The sequence below is a fragment of the Lontra canadensis genome, unplaced genomic scaffold, assembly GCF_010015895.1.
Source record: "Lontra canadensis isolate GAN:19392208 unplaced genomic scaffold, GSC_riverotter_1.0 scaffold13, whole genome shotgun sequence".
NCBI classification, from domain to species: domain Eukaryota; kingdom Metazoa; phylum Chordata; class Mammalia; order Carnivora; family Mustelidae; genus Lontra; species Lontra canadensis.
The window spans coordinates 10,829,125-10,847,742 of record NW_022631007.1 but is presented as its reverse complement, the minus strand read 5'-3'; the positions used below and the strand labels follow the sequence as shown (position 1 = coordinate 10,847,742).

Genomic DNA, 18,618 nt, shown 5'->3' with positions numbered 1-18,618 from the left:
GTGCACACATGCATTCACTCTCCCTGTCTTTCAAATAAATGAAATATTTAAAAACAAAAAAAACTCTGTTATTTTTAAAATTTAAGAATCATTTATCCTAAAATAAAAGAGAACATTGTTTATGGTATTTTTTCTTGTATTTGTAAGGATAGATCATTGGCTTAAAAAGGTAGATCGGAGGACCCCCTTTCTCAACCCAAAGCTGTATCATTTATATGAAAAGATGCTGAGAAAAACAAAGCTGACTTAACAGGAAGTTTTCTAACTCATGGAAGGAAGGGATGTTTTCCAAAGAAGCTGAGCAAATAAATGGAATTACACGGAAGCTATCGTTCCTCAGTTTTATAGATGTCAACAAGTTGCCTTATTGTGTCTTATGGAATAAAATCTTTGTGGATAACATTATGATGCCAATTAAGCTGAGGTATAATTTTGAGAACAATCATTGTGAGTTGAAAGAAGCAGGATCTGAAAAATATAAACATAGATGCGATAAATTCTTTAAAAGTCAAAAACTAAAAACTTGTTTTAACTTTCTTTCAAACTAGAAATTAAAAAGCCACTGAAGCTGTGTGATGAGTATATGGGAACTCTGTATTTTTTTCTGCCAATCTAAAATTATCCCCCCACCCGAATTATTAATAAAAACAGAGCCACTGAAGAATCCTGACAGGTAATTATTGTCTTGGTTGAAGAAACATACACAATAGCCTCATAGAGCTTACACTGCTGAATGCCTGCTGAAAGGAAGGTTAACAAAAGAAATTACAACATGCTACTTTGCAATGAAACAGTAGCTTGTTGGAGCACAGATTAAGCGCAAACCTGAATGCTGAGTTAAATATCTCATCCGCAGAAGTATGCCTGGACTTGCTATTTGGTTTGTCTTTATCCAGTATCAATAGCAACTAGTCATCAAAGATTGTTTGCATAAAGTTTTGTTGCTGTTGTTGCTTGGCAACAAGCAACAGGAGTTGCTAGATAAAATATTTAAGGTATTGACTTTTGTGGTTTATCCTGGAACAACTGTGCTGACATTTACACTGATGGTACAGACACAACAGAGGGTAAAACCACTGGGGCCTGGGTGTCAATCAGGCAGTGCTACCAAACCCGAGAAGCAGTCACTTTCTTCTCCGCTGCGACTATAGGTAGATAGATGGATAGATGGATGGAGAGACAGAAAAATGGTAGACAGATCAATGACAGAAAGATGTTAGATAGAGTTTCATTTAAGAATGTCTTTGATGAGGGCTGCCTGGCTCAGGCAGGTTGAGGGTCCGACACTTGATGCTGGCTTAGGCCATGATCTCAGGGTTGTGGGATCAAGCCCCAAATTGGGATCCGTGCTGAGCGTGGAGCCTGCTTAGGATTCTCTCTCTCTCCCTCTGCCCCGCCTCCCAGCTCATACATGCATGTGCTCTGTCAGAAAAAAAAAAAAAAAAAAAAAAAGCCCTTGATGAAGCAGCAGGAATTTGATTAAATCTCAACTCTTGTCTCTTTCTAACATCTCTGTAACAAAATGGGATGTACATGATGGTTATCTTGAAAAAGATTTTTAAGATTATCTGAGTTACAAGCCTAACTAGGCAATTTTTTCAAGGAACAGTATTTTTACTTGAGAGAATGATAGACAAACTATGGGTTTTCAGACTTGGGTGTTTAGCAGACATTTTTTTCAAAACTGAATGAGATGAGCTTGTCACTTTAAGGAAAACAACTGATAGTATCTATTACCAATAATAAAATTTGAACTCTCAAGAGAAAACAAAATGAAAAAAAAAGTTGTCCCTGCCACTGTGAGTTTAATAGCTTTTCAATAACTAAACACTTTTCTAATGAGATCAGTGGCAATATTAACTAATGAAATACTTAGATGGCTTATAATGAAATATAGCAACATTTGGAAGGAATGCAAAACCGAAAAACCTTTATTTCTCAAATGATCAATGTATGAAAATACAAAATCATGCCTGGGTAAAAGAGCTATTTAAAGTATCAAACAGGATGTCAGCAGGAATTGTGAAGTGAGAACTTTTGAAAATCCATTCCATTACAAAAGTGAGGAAAACCTTGGCGAAGATTGTCCAAATCAAATTTTTCAGAATTCTGGAAATTAACCAATGGTCTGTGACAATTTGAGGGGTGCTTCTTCAAGAAAAAAAAAAAAAAAACTAATTGTCAGGACAAACAGCAAATGCTGTGGCATTTAAACTTCCCTATTCCTCTCTCTCTCCAGCTCCTTGAAAACCACTAGTCTTGCAATCAAAGTGAAAAGCAGCAGCCAAGCAGTTCCTGGAGGGAGCAGATGGGCTTTGAGTTCCCCAGAAGCCCCATTCCAAGAGAACTGTCATTATTTAACCTATCTGGTAAGCCCCTGGGAACCCCTCTCACCGGGCTTGTCTTTATTTGATCTGAGATCTTGTTCAGTTCTCAATAGCCTTGTCCTCAAGGGCTTGTTGAGAACACACTCATAAATAGCCAATGGGCCAAAGAAGAAATCACAAGGAAAAGTAGAAAATATTTTGAGATAAATGAAAATGAAAACACAACTTTCCAAAACCTAGGAGATGCAGCAAAATCAGTACTCAGAGGGAAATTTATAGCACTGGTGGAGATTTATAGCACTGGTGACACACATTCCATGTTAGGTAAGCTGGGCATGCACCTGTCAGGTGTCATTCTCTCTCTCTCTTTTTCTGTTTTCTTTAAATTCCAGTTAGTTAACATATGGTGTAACTTTAGTTTCAGGTGTACAATATAGTGACTGAAATATTCCATATATAACCCGGTGCTCATCACAACAAGCGTGTTCCTTAATCCCCATTACCTCTTTTCCCCATCCCTGCTTTCCCCCTCCCTTCTGGTAACCATCAGTTTGTTCTCTCTAGTTAAGAGTCTGTTTCTTGGTTTGCCTCTCTCTCTTTTTTCCTCTTTGCTCATTTGTTTTGTTTCTTAAATTCCACATATGGGTGAAATCAGAAGGTATTTGTCTTTCTTTGACTGACTTCTTTCACTTAGCATAATACTCTCTATCTCCACCTATGTCTTTGTAAATGGCAAGACTTCATTCTTTTATACGGCTGAATAATATTTCATTATATGTGTGTGTATATACACCTATATGTATATACACACGACATCTTCTGTATCCATTCATCAATCGACGGACATGTGGGCTGCTTCCGTACCTTGGCTGTTGTAAATAATGCTGCAGTAAACATAGGGGTGCATGTATCCCTTCAAACTAGTGTTTTTGTGTCTTTGGGTAAATACCCAGAACTGCAATTATTGGATCCTACGGTAGTTCTAGTTTTAACTTTCTGAAGACCCTCCTTACTGCATTGGTGTGCATTCCCACCAATGGTGCAAACCCATCACATCCTCCCTGCTAGGGCGGTATATATTTAACGTATGTATTTAATGTCTACATTAGGAAAAAAAAGGCTTTCAAGTCTATAACCTAACCTTATACCTTAAGGAACCAGAAAAAGAAAAACAGAAGGAAGGAAATAATAAAGATTAGGGCAGAGATAAGTACAACAGAGAACAGAAAAACAACAGAGAAAATCAACAAAATGAAAAGTTCTTAGAAAGTTCTTAGAAAGACCAACAAAATCGACAAACCTTTAGCTAGACTGACAGTCTTAGCTGGGGCTGCCATAACAAAATACCACAGACTGAATGGCTTAACCAATGGCAGTGTATTTCTCACAGTTCTGGAGCCTGGGAAGTTCAAGATCAGAGTGTGGGCTGTTCTGCGTCCTGGTGAGAGCAGAGCTTTCTTCCTGACTTGCACAGAGCCACCTTCCCTGTGTCCTCACACGGTGGTGAAAGTGTTCTATAGTGCCTCTTGCCATAAGGGAACTAATCCTATCTGATCAGCTATGACTTCCTTAAACCCGAATTACTTCCTTAGAGACCCTGTCTCCAAATACAGCCACAGTGGGGGCCAGGGCTTCCGTACGAGAATATGAGAGGACGCCATTCAGTCCACAGTGCTGACCAAGAAAAAGAGAGAAGACTCAAATTACTAAAATCAGGAATGAAAGGTGGGACATTTCTGACCTTACAGAAAGATAAATGTTCAGAAGGCGATACTATGAACAGCTGTACACAAATCAACAAATCAGATGTCTTGGACAGAGTGAACAAATTCCTAGAAAGACACAAATTATAGAAAGTGATTCAAGAAGAAGTAAAAACAAATCTGGATAGACAGACCTGTAACAAGTGAAGAGATCAAATCAGTAATAAAAAAAAAAAACTTCCCACAAAGAAAAACCCAGGTCCAGAAGGCTGCACTGGTGAAAACTAACGTTTGTTTAAAGAAGAATTAATACCAGCCCTTCACAAACTCTTCCCCAAAATAGAAGGAACATGTTCCAACTCACATTATGAGGCCAGTATTATCCTGATATAAAACTAGAGCAAGAGGTGTATATAATTGTTGATCACTATGTTGTATACCTTAAACAAGTATGATATTGTATGTCATCTATGTTTCAAGTGAATATTAAAAACTAAAGACATCATGAGAGAAGTCAAACTGTAGCCCAATATTTATTACGAATATACATACAAAAATCCTCAACAAAATACTAGCAAACCAAGTCCAGCAACATATAAAAAGGATGGATTATCAATCAAGATAAAGCAGGATTTTTCTCAGAACTCAAGTGGTTTAAAATATGAAAACAATCAATGTCATTCACTGTGTTAACAGAATGAAAGAAAAAAAAAAACTTCACACGATCATCTTAATGTGGAAAAAGCATTTGGCAAAACCTAACACTTGACAAACTCTGAAAAGAAGGGCAGTGTCTCAGCCTGAGAATGAGCCTCTGTGAGGAATCCACAACTAACATCCCACTGGACAGTAGAAGACAGAAATCTTTCCCCCTAAGATCAGGAAAATGACAAAGGTGTTCCCTCTAACCACTTGTATTCAACACTGTACTAGAAGTTGTAGCCTGGGCAATTAGGCAAGAAAAGAATATAAAAGACATCTAGATTGGAAAGGAAGAAGTAAAATCATCTGTATTCACAGATGACATGGTATTGTGTGCAGAAAATCCTAAGGAACCCATCACGAAACAAAGCTTCTTGGAGCTAATAAAAGAGTTCAGTAAGGTTTTAGGTCACAGATAAAAATCAATTGTATTTCTATACACTAGCAATGAATAATCAGAAAATAAGATTAACAAAATGCAAAAGAGACTAACAGATTTTAACAAAATAAAAAAGATTTGTTGGTATTGGTGTTTGACTCTATGTTGCAACTAACCTTTAACAAACTATCACCTGTCCAATTTTGAAGTAGTATCAAAGAAAAAAATGTCTATGCATAAAGGCTACTAAAAATACTCTATCCCTTTCAACTACAACATATTCAACAGACGGAATCCGGAAGAGGATTTGAGAATCCAACTATTTTTCTAATCCAGACATTAAAGAGATTTGCAAAAATAAAATACAATGCTACACTCTTCTTAATACATTTTTTTGGGAAAGTAATATTTTTTTAAAGATTTTATTTATTTATTTGACAAGTAGGCAGAGAGGCAGGCAGAGAGAGAGGAGTAAGCAGGTTCCCTGCTGAGCAGAGAGCCCGACATGGGGCTCGATCCCAGGACCCTGAGACCATGACCCAGGCCGAAGGCAGAGGCTTGAACCCACTGAGCCACTCAGGTGCCCTGGGAAAATAATATTTTTTATAAAAATATCTGGGGCTCCCGGGTGGCTCAGTCAGTTAAAGGCTGCCTTCGGCTCAGGTCGGGATCCCAGGGTCCTGGGATCAAGTCCCACATTGGGCTTCTTACTCAGCAGGGACCCTGCTTCACCTTCTCCCTCTGCCTGCCACTCCCCTTGCTTGTGCTATTGAGGTGCCCCTTCAGTAATTTTTAACTGTGTAAAAATGTTCTGAAACCTAAAATTTCAGAAGTTACTTCAAGCCTCACATAAATATTATATACATTTTTCTATGTATAAAATATTTAAAAATTGGGGTGGCTAGCTGGCTCAGTCAGAGGAGCACGAGACTCTTGATCTCAGTGTTTTACGAGTTTGAATTCCATATTGGAGATATACTTAGTTTACTTAAGAAACAGCCAGGGCACCTGGGTGGCTTGGATGGTTAAGCGTCTGACCCTTGAATTTGCCTCAGGTCATGCATGATCTCAGGATGGTGGGACTGGGCTCTGCATTGTCCCACTCCCTGTTCAGTGGGGAGTCTGTTGGAGATTCCTTTTCCCTCTCCCTCTTCCTCTGCCCCTCCCTCCGCTCCGGCGCGCTCTCATTCTCTCTCTCTCTCTAAATAACATCTTTTAAAAAACCAAACCAAAATAAAAAATACATATTTAACAATTAAAATTTAAATGAAAAAATAAAGTCTTAGGAGAAAATCTAGGGGACGACACATAACATTTAAGGTTCAAGGAAACCTTAATCAGGACAGAGACCCAGAAGCTGTAAAAGAAAAGTCAGTTTATTTAGCTTTTTAAAAATTTAAACGAGTTTTAGCAAAAGATATAAAAATATGGCAATGAATAAAAGATGCATCTTCCAGTTTTGGGCAATGAAGGTGAAAAAGGACCAGTACCTGTAGTGAACAGGGAAGTCACAGAAAGTGACATGGAAAGACAAACCCAATTTTAAAAATGGGAAAAGGCCATGAATAGGAAATTACAGCATGGCCAATCCAAATACCCAATAAAATGAACATAAAAGACACTCATACTATGCAGTGGAGATGCAAATTAAGATAACAAGACAGCACTTTTTCACTGAGAGAATAGCAAAAATAGAGTGATTTCACTCACTACTGGTTGGAGATGAAGGGAAAAGTCTCCTCCCCCATTCTTATTGAAATCTGAACTGTTACAGCCTTTTTGAAGAACAATCTGGAAAAATCTATTACAATTAAAGACACACATACACTGCAACCCAGCAACAAAAGCCCATGTAAATAAAAGCACCGGGTACATAAGCACTTAAGTAGAAAGACACATCTTTGTATCTTTACAAAGATATTGACACAGGATTGTCTGACAAAGCAAAAGTCTGGAAAACTGTACATCTATGTATGGCATTTAAAAGAATCAGTTTGTTCTGCTGGATGACTGGGAGAGGGATTTCCAGAAAATATTAACAGGAAAAAAAGGCAACACTGTGTATGTGTGTGTTTGCATCTGTATCTATGCTATCTCATTTTGTAAAACCAGTATTGATGAAAACGTACATGGACATGTATACCTATATGTATACTGTGTATATGTATTTTTAAAAAAGATTTTACTTATTTATTTGACAGAGAGAAAGCACAAGCAGGGGGAGCAGACTCCTCTCTGAGCAAGAAGCCCGACGCAGGGCTCGATCCCAGGACCTTGAAGTCATGACCTGAGCCGAAAGCAGATGCTTAACCAACTGAGCCACCCAGGCATCCCTATGTGTGTACGTATCTTACAAGGAAAATAAGAAAGCACATACACACACTCACGTGGGCTATGGGAGCAGCAAAGGGTAAGCTGATGCTCTCTTCCCCGGAAGACACCTCTCCTGCTTTCCTGACTGCACCTTCCTCTTCATCCATCTAGTCCTCTCCCCTTTCATCCTAGGCTTGGGAAGGCCTGTTGAGACAGTCATGTTCTAGGACTCTCGCAGTACTCGGAATTTGTACGTACTTCCCGTTTCTATCACATCCGGAAACTGATAATCATATACTTGTTTTCTATCATTTGTTAACTGTTTCTCCGTGTTTACATCTGTCTCATGAGAGACAAAATCAGGCAGTGGTTAATGGCGTGGACTGGTGAGTCAGCCCAGCTGGGTTTGACTCCAAGCTCTGTTGCTTACTTATTAGCAGTGCGAACCCCGGGGTGCCCTTGCTAATGGATTTTCTCTGTTTCCCCATCTGTGAAATGGGACCAGGAAGAGTAGCTCTCGCAGGCTTGTTGTGAGCATGCATACCGCACCGGCGATGGTCTCGCTTAACCAAATTTTAAACTCTTGGAGGTATTATAAGCCACCTATATTCTTTTAGATTTCTTTTGTATCCCCTCCCCATTACTTCCTAGAATAATGTTATTTCAAAGCGCTCAAATATTGTTTGACTAAATAAACGAATGACTGTTATGTTTGAGAAATCTCCAGAGAAGGAAATTGCTGAGTATTTGATTGTCACTTACGTGGCAACCAGCGAGTAAATCTCTCTTTACCAGGTGGCTGATCTCACCTGGCACTTACACCTGTTTTGTTAAGAGGGGAGAATATTTGTCTTAAAATCCGTCTTCTCAAACAGCACAGGAAAGCCTTTCTTTTCCACTTATGAGCTGGACACCTCACCCTAAACTGTCATAAGGAAACGAGCCATTTGTGGTAGAAAAACAGTTTCTGAGCCTTGTGATTTACTGGCAGCTCTTGGGGAACACATGACATACACTTAATACAAAAATAAATTGTATTATTGTCTAATGGTGAGATGTCTTCAAACCCTTACACTGTCATGGTCACCTGCCTATTCTTCTGTCTGTATCGTCCAAGCTTATCTAAGGATGGTTTTGTTTCTCTGGAGGTTTAAATGGGTCTGGGGGCTTGTGGGCCATGAGAGCATAAGAAGCAATTGTGAAAATAATGAAAACCCCTGTCCTTCTGATGCCACCCTTTATCTGTCCTCCTGCCTCTCTCTCCCTCTCAGCTGGATCCTTCTCAGCAGCATTTCAGCCTGCTTGGGTCTCTCCCAGATTAGAAGAGAGCAGAACAAAACTGCCCTGCTTAGCCGCTACCCTACTCTCTGTCTTGCTTACAACTGGATTTGTAGGAAGAGCTGCACGTACTCACCAGCTCCCTTCTCCCACTTCCCACCTGCTCCCCAACTACTCTGTTAGGCTTTTGCCCCATCGGTCTTCAGAAGGGCTCAGCACCCACCCTCTGCCCACTAAATGCAGCCTCTCACTTCTCACTTCACAGGCAGCTCTCCCTGGCTGACCCAGGCCTCGCCGCCACCCCCGCCCCCATTTCCTCCTCCTACCTACCCCCCCAGGTAGTTGCCAGGGTCAACAAAGAGGGCTCGTAACTTTCCATGCCCTTCTGCTACGCGTATATAGAGGCACACACATCATTCATCAGGGTGTGTATTTATGGGTCTTTTTTCTGAAACTGAATTATAGTGCTCACATCACTTTGCGATTTCCTTTTCCTATGTGACATTATACCCTAGACAGTCTTGAAGTTGGAAAAACGTTTCTAACTCTACACTTTTTTATTTTGGCATATAAATGTATGTAGAGCAGACATCACTAAGCGTCAGCACATCAGGTCAAGTCATTATATTTTTAGAAATAAAAGAGAAAAATTGGATTTTGCATGTGGGGGTTCTCTTGAGTTTCTAGGGGGGCAGGACCCAGGGCCACAGTCACAATTCACAAGTCACAAATGTTAGCTCAACAGAAGGCAAAATGAGCATAACTCTATGTGGCTTCTGGCCACACCCCAGTAGAGATATTTTATTTTGAGAAGCATTGAGCAGCTCCCTGAAAACACTGGCTCTTTATCTGTGTTTTGGGTTTAAATATTAAATTAAAAAATATTTTACATGGCTAAGAAAAATGACATATGATCAGAGGCTTTGAAAATAATTTTGTTTGGGAGGTGGCGGCCACGCTTCGGCGACAGTGCAACTTGCTCCAATGAGCTCTGGAAGTTTCCTTTAGTCTAAGTCTGGGCATCTTTCACTTTCCTTTCTCTTTCCAATTTAAAAAGTCACACCGACCCTTGGTGAAGGCTGGTGAAACACAGACAGCTAGGCTTTCCCCAGGTGCCCTTGCTAATGCTCTGCAGTGGGGCCGTCAGGGTCAGGGTCACGGGGGAGGCAAAGTCCAGCACCTGTGGACCAGAGTTCAGCACAAAGCGTCAGGTTCTGCCCCAAATGCTGGATCCTTTCCTTACAATCTCCTGACTACATTCCTCCTATAATCGTCTGAAAATTCTAGTTATCACAACAAATACTTTCAAACACTAGCCTCTTAAAATAAAAGTCTGCCCAGGATAGCCAAAAGTCCGGACAATTAAAAGATCTCTATAGGAGCACTTGGCGGACATAGTGGAACATGCAACTCTTGATCTCAGTGTTTTGAGTTCGAGTCCCACGCTGGGTGTAGAGATTACGTAAAAATAAAATATTAAAATAAATAAAAGAGCTCTATATTCCTTCATTTTTAGTAGACTATAATTGTTTCCATAGGGATATTTCCCAAAGTTGAATTCCCATCATTAACAGAATAGTTGAATCAAATGAATTTTTTTTCTCAATACAAAGGGGTCAACAGCAACAAGACAAAACAAAAAATCCAAAGCAAACACAAAACCCCACACAAGGTAACACAAGAGGAGGGAAAGTAGATCTTGAGAGGAACTTTTGGACATAATGACAAAAACTCACTGGAATTAGATAATTAAGACAGTAACTCAAAATATAATTTAAAACAGTACTGAAGGGCCAGACACAAACCAGGAGTCTTATCACAGCCCTAGGAAGACTGAGTCGGGGAGCTGGGCTCCCTCTGGCAGCTGGCAAACAATGGCCCACAGGCCAAGATGCTTTGGGGTTTTTTTCTAATTTTATTTTATTTTAATTCTTAATTAACATACAGTGTAGTATTAGTTTCAGAATAGAGGTCAGTGACTGATTCATCAGTTGCATGACTCCCAGTGCTCATTAGATCATGTGCCCTCCTTAATGCCTGCTTTTGAACGGCCAGCAAACTGAGAGTAATTTTTATGTCTTTAAACATTTGAAAACAAATGTTTAGTGAAGCTTAAGAATCAACTGGAATTCAAATTTTAGTGTCCATAAATAAAATTTTCTGGGAACACAGCCGCACTCGTCCATTTGTGTATTGCTGATGGCTACTCTGTGTTACAACTGCAGAGCTGAGTGGTTGGAACAGAGACCCCCGCAGCCTACAAAGCCTAAAGTATTTACTACTTTTCTCTTTACAGAAAAAGCCTACCAATCCCCGTCCTAAACCAGGTTTTACTGCCAACGACTTTGTGTGACCTGAGGCGGGTCCCCTCTCCTCTCTGGGCCTCCCTTCCCAAAGTAAGGGGTGGAAAAGGGGTCCAGAGAAGGTGCTGGCCTGGAGCCCCCTGTCAAGGTCCAGAGCTGCACTTGCCAGACAAAGGCGGACTGAGCATGAGCACCAGCTGCTGCCACCTATAGGTCAGGAAGAAAGTGGCAGGCAGGAAGCTGCCTGTGTGAGGGACTGTCCCTGGCAGACCTCCGGGCGGCTGTCCACTTTGGTGGAGGGCTCCTAACTGAACTCTCTTCCCCAGCTGGTGCCACCGATGGACAAAGTCTGGCTTTTGTACACCTTTGGGACCGAGAGACCACAGCTCCGAGGAGAAACCTAGCCTCCACGTTCACTTCAGGACTAATTGAAGGACTACAAGTCAATCATTCCTACAGAGAACTGGAGAGGGTCATGTGCATGTTTTTTCAAGGTCTGAAGGAAAAATAAGGAAAAAGCTTGTCAGCTGGGAAACCCATCTATAGTGCAGGAGTCTCCATTCTCTATACTACTTCACGAGACTCGCCCACGTTGGTTCTGAAGCTTTGCGCTTTAAAACACCAGGCAAGCAGATTTGTCACAGTTGTGGAAACCCATACGAAAACAATGCAATTAAAGGAATCCAGTGAACCAAGCTTTTGACCCTAGAGGTTCTCACAGTAAGCCTCTGCACCCAGCACTCCCAACCACCGGGAAGATCAGCGGAGGCTCACGCCCCTTCAAGGCACAAGATTCACGCTGAAGAACTGTTGTCTTTGAACTTCCTGTGACACCCGAGTGCTGTGGAGCACGGCATCTGTGTGCTGGCTGCAGCGAGCCCACCCAAGGGGCAGCCACCTGTGAGCGCTCCCACCTCGAATCCTTGCCTTGGTGGGGTCTAACTGCCATCCCCCAGGGATGTGCCCTGAGCGGGACCTGGCAGGAGTGATGCTCTGATGCCGCTGAGCCTGGAGAGGATCAGAAGCTTTGCCACCAACTGGGAAGGAAGTGTGGGTGAGACCGCTGAGTGATGAGAGGGCCACGGAGGACGCGAGGCCAACTTGGACACAAGAAAGCAGCCCCAGGACATCCTATGTTAGACCAGCAGACACCCACCCAGCCGAGCTCTAGCCAACCCACAGAACTGCGAGAAATGAGGCAGCAGGGATTGAAATCTCCCTTTCTGGACTAACTCTTCAAGGCAAGGGAAGAGACTCAGTAGTTTGGGCCAAGTTTTTTATGTGGTGTCAAGAGCCTCCTACTTACTTCATCATCTTCATCTTCATCATCGTCAGACTCAAGAACACCATCCAGTAGCTCTTCTAAATAAAGAAAAAATAAACGTATGAATAACTGCGAACACAGCAGGGAGCCTTGGCCAAGAGAACCCTCCAGCTGCTGCAGAGATGAGAATGAGGAGGTACCAGAACAATCGGGCAGGTTCCTGGTGCCCATACAGCCACAGACTCAGATCATCCCAGGCAACTTAAATCTCTCTCCCCCTTTGTACCAGTACGCATGGGCAGTGGCATGAGAAAGGTTAAAAGCTAGCATCCAAATTCGAGAAGAATTTAGAAGAAAGTCATGAGTACTGCTAGGCACCATGCTGGATACTGTCCCTTGTGTTGTTTATTTACTCCTTACAAAGATTTTGTTGACTCTAATCCCCATTCTATAGCACACAGCATAGACAGGCATAGAGGGGATAGGGATTTGTTTATGGTCACATTTCCACAAGTGACAGAGTTGGGATTCGACTTGAGTCTATTTCTAAATCCATGATTTGTCCACCGAGGCTGGGAGAGTAACCATGGCAGGCAGGGTTCTTGAAGGCTCCCATGATTCACTATAGGCTGTAGAAGAGTTTATAAAGGGGATAACAGCACACTGGAATCAGAGAAAGAATAAGCCTCTGTTTCTTCATCAGTGAAATAGGTATCAGGCCATCTACTTCCCAGGGTGGGTGGGGGAATTTTATAACTACACACCACCTGGCCCAGGGACTATACCACCTGGCCCAAGGCCACATACACAGCGGGTATTACATAGACATTTGGTTACCTTCTCTTCCACGAAGACTTCCCTGATCCCTCAATGAGCAGTCACTTCTCTCTCTCTGCTGAACACACTCAGCATTTTCTCTAGATAGCACTGTACTAGTGTAGTACTAGACAGTACTGTAGATAGTACTACTAGACAGCACTGTGGTAGACAGTAGTAGCAGACAGTACTGTGGTAGACGGTAGTACTAGAGTGTACTGTGGTAGATAGTACTAGACAGCACTGTGATAGATAGTAGTAGCAGACAGTACTATGGTAGACGGTAGTACTAGACGGTACTATAGTAGATAGTACTAGACAGCACTGTGGTAGACGGCAGTACTAGATGGCACTGTGGTAGACAGAAGTACTAGATGGTACTGTGGTAGATAGTACTAGACAGCACTGTGGTAGACAGCGTAGTAGACAGTACTGTGGTCAACAGTAGTATTAGTACTATGGTAGACTATAGGACTAGATGGTACTACAGTAGATAGTACTAGACAGCACTGTGGTAGACAGCAGTACTAGATGGCACTGTGGTAGATAGTGTTACCAGACAGCACTATAATAGATAGTAGTACTAGATGGTACTAGAGTAGATGGTACTAGACAGTACTGTGGTAGACAGTAGTAGCAGACAATACTGTGGTAGATAGTACTAAAAGCACTGTGGTAGACAGCAGTATTAGACAGCACTGTGGTAGACAGTAATAGTAGACAGTATTGTGGTAGATGGTAGTACTAGATAGTACTATGGTAGATAGTACTAGACAGCACAGTACTGTGGTAGATGGAAGTACCAGATGGTACTGTGGCAGATACTCTGATAGTGCTTGCCACTTTGGGGTGATCAGTGTTTCCTAATGTATGAACGGCCTATGGATTGTCTGGGAATTTTGAGTCCTTGGGGAACAAAGCACTGGGCTTACTCCTTCCTTTATTCCTTATGGATCTCCGGATCTCCCTTATGATCACTCACTTACTGAATAGATGATGTGAAAGTAACGAAAGGCTGAGAGAAGAGGCTGGGAAGTCAAATAGGAAGTTGGAGGAAAGAGGAGGTAAAGGCGATTCTTGAAGACGTCGCTCAGTATACTACGAAGGTGGCAGATTCACCCAGGCTGCACCCCCAAACCATTTCACAGGAGGGAATATGTAACACTCTATCGGCCTCGACATGACCCTCATTCTGAAGGGAAGGGCTCCACTGATATGGCTGGACCAAGGACGGCAGCATGCAGGCTCCTGTTCCTACCTCAGAGAGGCCCGCACACCTCCCTGCCCATCACGGGCCCACCATGGTCAAGGAAAGCCCTTCGCAGATGGGGGAGTCATGTCCTCCTGCAACAGAGCCAATGCTGGGTCACTAACTTCCTTTCCTGCCCTGCAAGGAGCATGACTCTGCCCCGCTGTGGTCAACACCTATCAGGCAAATGCCTTTCAAAATGGGCTTGTGGCTTATTCATCAGTTACAAACCTTTGCAAATACAGAAATGCCCTCCCCCACACTTTTTTTTTTTAAGATTTTTATTTATTTATTTGACAGACAGAGATCACAAGCAGGCAGAGAGGCAGGCAGAGAGAGAGGAGGAGGCAGGCTCCCCACTGAGCAGAGAGCCTGATGCGGAGCTTGATTCTAGGACCCTGGGATCATGACCTGAGCAGAAGGCAGAGGCTTTAACCCACTGAGCCACCCAGGCGCCCCCTCTCCCACATTTTTAAAGAGAATCTGCAAACATTTTGTGAGGCCACAGGCTGGTATGGCCACACCCGCTCCCCTGAGCCCATTGGCTGTGGGGCAACATCTTCCCAGAACAATCCAGTCCCGAGAACTGAAGAACCTTATAAACCTCAGCTCTTCTCTCGGGCACAACGGGGGCACCAGCCCAGTCTCTCGCATTGCTCACCTCCCGCACTGCTTGCCGGGCTCCGGCACAACCCAGCCGCCCCCACTCCAGGAATGAAGGGGTGTGGTGGGGGAGCTGCTAGTCTCCTCACGGGGTGGCCCGGTTGGTGAAGCTGACTCTGCCCTGGCCCCTGTCCTCTCCTCAATGACTGGCTTGTCCCTGCCAGACCCCCTCGTGGAGGGCTGGTATTCGGGACAAACCTCCCTGCTGTCACTGCTGGCGGTCATCTCTTCCTGTCAGGTCAGCTTTCCCGTAAGCTTCCCCAGAGCAGTCCTTCCCCACCTGTGGGGTGAGGTTCCTACAATATACTAAAAGTTTTGTATTTGGAAACCTTAAAACTTTGTAAGACAATAGTGCTAGAGAACTGAGATGGGCTTGAATGTCTGAAAACCCAGTTACATGTTTTAAGAGGATACTAAGCTAAGAGAGTCAAAAAATAAAGATTGTGGCAATGCTATTTCACATATCTTAAACGAGTATGCTGTTAATTCATACTTTCCTGTTGCTGTCCACTTGAGGGTAAAGCCTGGACTAGGTGGGAACTCCAGCCCGGCCCTCTCCGGCTTTCCTCACCATGCTAGCACATTCGTCCAGTCTGGCTCCCTGCTCATGACACATAGCCCAAGGTATGTGAGTGCGTGTCTGCTCCTCCATCCGCATGTTCAGTGACTTCCTAATTTCGTTTCAAAGTAGCAGACTCCCTAGGTAATTGTCTTTGGGGACTGGCCACTGTCCCATGAATACAGAATAACTCAAGTGCTTGAGATCAAAAGAGAAGTACTTTTGACACTCTTTATTTAAACTGGAACCTACTGAGAGAGCAGGTGTATCTCAGGCCTTTCCTGGACACCCAAGTCTATAAAGCTTGAGCTCTCCCCGTGGTAACTTCTTGGCAAAGCACAGCTCTCGTGGAAGTGCCAACTGACCCTCCCTCTTCACATTCGTCAGCATGCTGGCTCAAGGGCTGGATTTATGTAAGAGAAAGAGACGGTTTTGGCCAGAGAGCAAGGGGGACCTCCCCTGTGTCTGGGCTGCCAGGAAGGAGGGAACACTGACAAAGAAATGGAGGTGGCTGTGTCTTGACATACTGAAACACAGAGTCAGCCCTGAAGAAGATTTGCAGCCCAGATGGGACCCTGAGGCCACAGAGGAACCCTGGCCTGGGACAGCGGTCTCAGCATTGCTAATGAGCACAGAGCAGAAAGGGACCAATGTTCCCTGCCTTACCCCGCTTTCCAAACTGTTGCCTACCCAAAGGTTGTTAGGGAGCAAGCTCAGCCCCGACTGAGGTTCAGGTTTTCTTTAGTGTTATTTTGTAAATATGCCTGCCCGGCAGAACTGGGGCTCGAAGTCAGAAATGAAGCTGCTGCAGGGGCGCCTGGGTGGCTCAGACGGTTAAGTTAAGCATCTGACTCTTGACTTCACCTCAGGTCATCATCTCAGGTCCTGGGATCAAGCCCTGTGCCAGGCTTGGCGCTCAGCAGTGAGTCTGCTGGAGGATTCTCTCTCTCCCACTCCTTCTGCCCCTCCCTCCACTCGTGCAAGCATGCTCTCTCTCTTGCAAATAAATAAAATTTAAAAAAAAAACACAACTTTATTTTCTGTTGCAGAAAATAAAGTTCTATTCCTTGCCCACCTGAATTTGGGATGAATCACATTTGCTCTGTAAGAGCCACGGGAGAGGATGTTCAAATGGAGACGGGCCCTAGCCTGAAGGGAGCCAAGGTTTCACACCTCACTGGCTGCTCTCCCAGCTGCTTCCTGTTGATTGGGAGCCTCTAAGGTCCTCTTCCTGTCAGGCTAGGTGTCAGGGGTCCCCAGAAAGAGCTTCCCCTCCATCCTGGTCCCATCCAAGCCTTCCTGCACCTTCCTTTCCTACTTACTATGGGATGTAGTTTGTCATGGCATTGGAGGAAGCCAGAGAGAAAGAGGATCATATCCTCACATGGAGCCAGTAGGCAATATACATTTTTCTTCAAAGAATGAATGCATGCGGGAGAATGACCTTTTCTGCAGCAGAGCTAGGGAGACTGACGTTTGTTTTCCTTATCGGACACTGGGACCCCAGGGAAGCCTTATAAGATGGGGGAAGAATAAAGGCGGATGTGCACATAAAGAGAACATAAGGTTAGAGCAGGGTGTTTGTGATTGCTTTTGAATTCTTTCTGTTGCCTATAAGCCTGAAGTGTGATGAGAGATCGCTGGTCTTGGGACAGACTGGCCTTGACTATCTGGTCAAACTTTCGTTGGTGGGTTCGCTTGGGTCTCCCCGGCTCCCTTAAAGCTTCAGGAATGAATTCTAGGACACAAGCCTTCTAAGAAAGCCCATGCAACTTTTTAGCCCATGTGAAAGTTGCGAAAGATAAATCACAGATTCTTGTATTGAACAGACCTGAATTAAGCTGCTTGATGATGAATTCGATCTGGCGCACCATTTCAGCATTGCCTTCCTTGATGAAGCAGCGAAGGATGTCCTCCATTCCCTATGGGCATTGGAGAGAGTAAGAGTTAATATTTCAGGGTTATTTTTTTTTTTAATGGGTGAAAATAGTTTTCAATGGAAGAGTTTCACCTAATCAAAACCAAACCAAACCAAACCAAACCAAAAATCTTTATTTGGGGGAGGGGTTGGAATAGACACAATAAAAATTCCTCTGTTCAGTATTAACACTCTTTTTGTTCTTTTTACAATTCACAGTGGAATTATTTTCCTCTTGGTTGACTATCCAACCTAATTATAAAATATTCGGCCAACAGAAAAGCCTATTGTGCAGAGAATTGAGGGTTGTCAGGAGGAGGTGGGTAGAGGGAAGGGTGAAATAGGTGAAGGGGATTAAGAGGTATGGACTTCCAGTTAGAGAATAAGGAAATAGTCATGAAGATTAGGAAAAAAAAAAAAGTACAATATAGTCAATAATGCTATAATGACGTTGTATGGTGACAGATGGTGGCTGTACTTATCTTGATGAGCACTGGGTAACATATAGACTTGCTGAGTTACTATATTGTAAACCTGAAACAAATATTACACTATATGTCAACTACACTCTGATAATAAGTGGAAAAAAAAAACAACCTGTAAAATTTTACTGTGTAAGTAAGTATTCCCTTCAGTTTGGGCACTATGTTGTTTTGGGAGGTGGTTCCTTTCTTGTGATTTCTTTATACTCTTCCTTCTGGATTTTAGGGACAAAATCAAGAGTAAAACTATATGTAGAGAAGTAGATGAATAAGCAGAATCTTTTTAAACAGCTATCGTTCTTTTTTCTATCAAACTAATTACAAAGTCACCATAATGTACATTATTTATTATAAAATGCTTAAGTCAGAATTTTCAATGTTGACTAAGAGAATTGCACAGAAGTGTAGAGGTAAGTCACTGACTCAAGCACAGATGTTTGGCCCCCCTCCTTCTTCTTTCCTCGAGGGATGTGAAGGAGGTTTTGTGGCTGGAGCTGGTGTGGCTTCTTGCCACTACAAGGGGAACGTGTATCTCATAATGACCCCAAAACACAGGAAGCAGAGAGAAACGGGTCTACTAACACGTGAACTCTGATCAAGCTCTGCCTGAAGCTGATGCCTGCACTTCTTGGTGATGAGCCACTATTTCCCTCCTTTAGTGT

At 43.0% G+C, this 18,618-nt stretch overlaps 1 protein-coding gene across 1 annotated transcript in view; it reads right to left on the bottom strand.

The window, feature by feature from the left end:
• Nucleotides 1-18,618, bottom strand: part of ARMC9 (armadillo repeat containing 9) — a 152,985-nt gene that overhangs the window by 58,079 nt on the left and 76,288 nt on the right. Inside the window, exons 18-19 of the mRNA XM_032857478.1 lie at nucleotides 17,388-17,478; nucleotides 12,312-12,367 (exon numbers count right to left, since the gene is read on the bottom strand). Coding sequence (XP_032713369.1) covers nucleotides 12,312-12,367; nucleotides 17,388-17,478 — 147 coding nt within the window. The remainder of the gene's footprint in view (nucleotides 1-12,311; nucleotides 12,368-17,387; nucleotides 17,479-18,618) is intronic.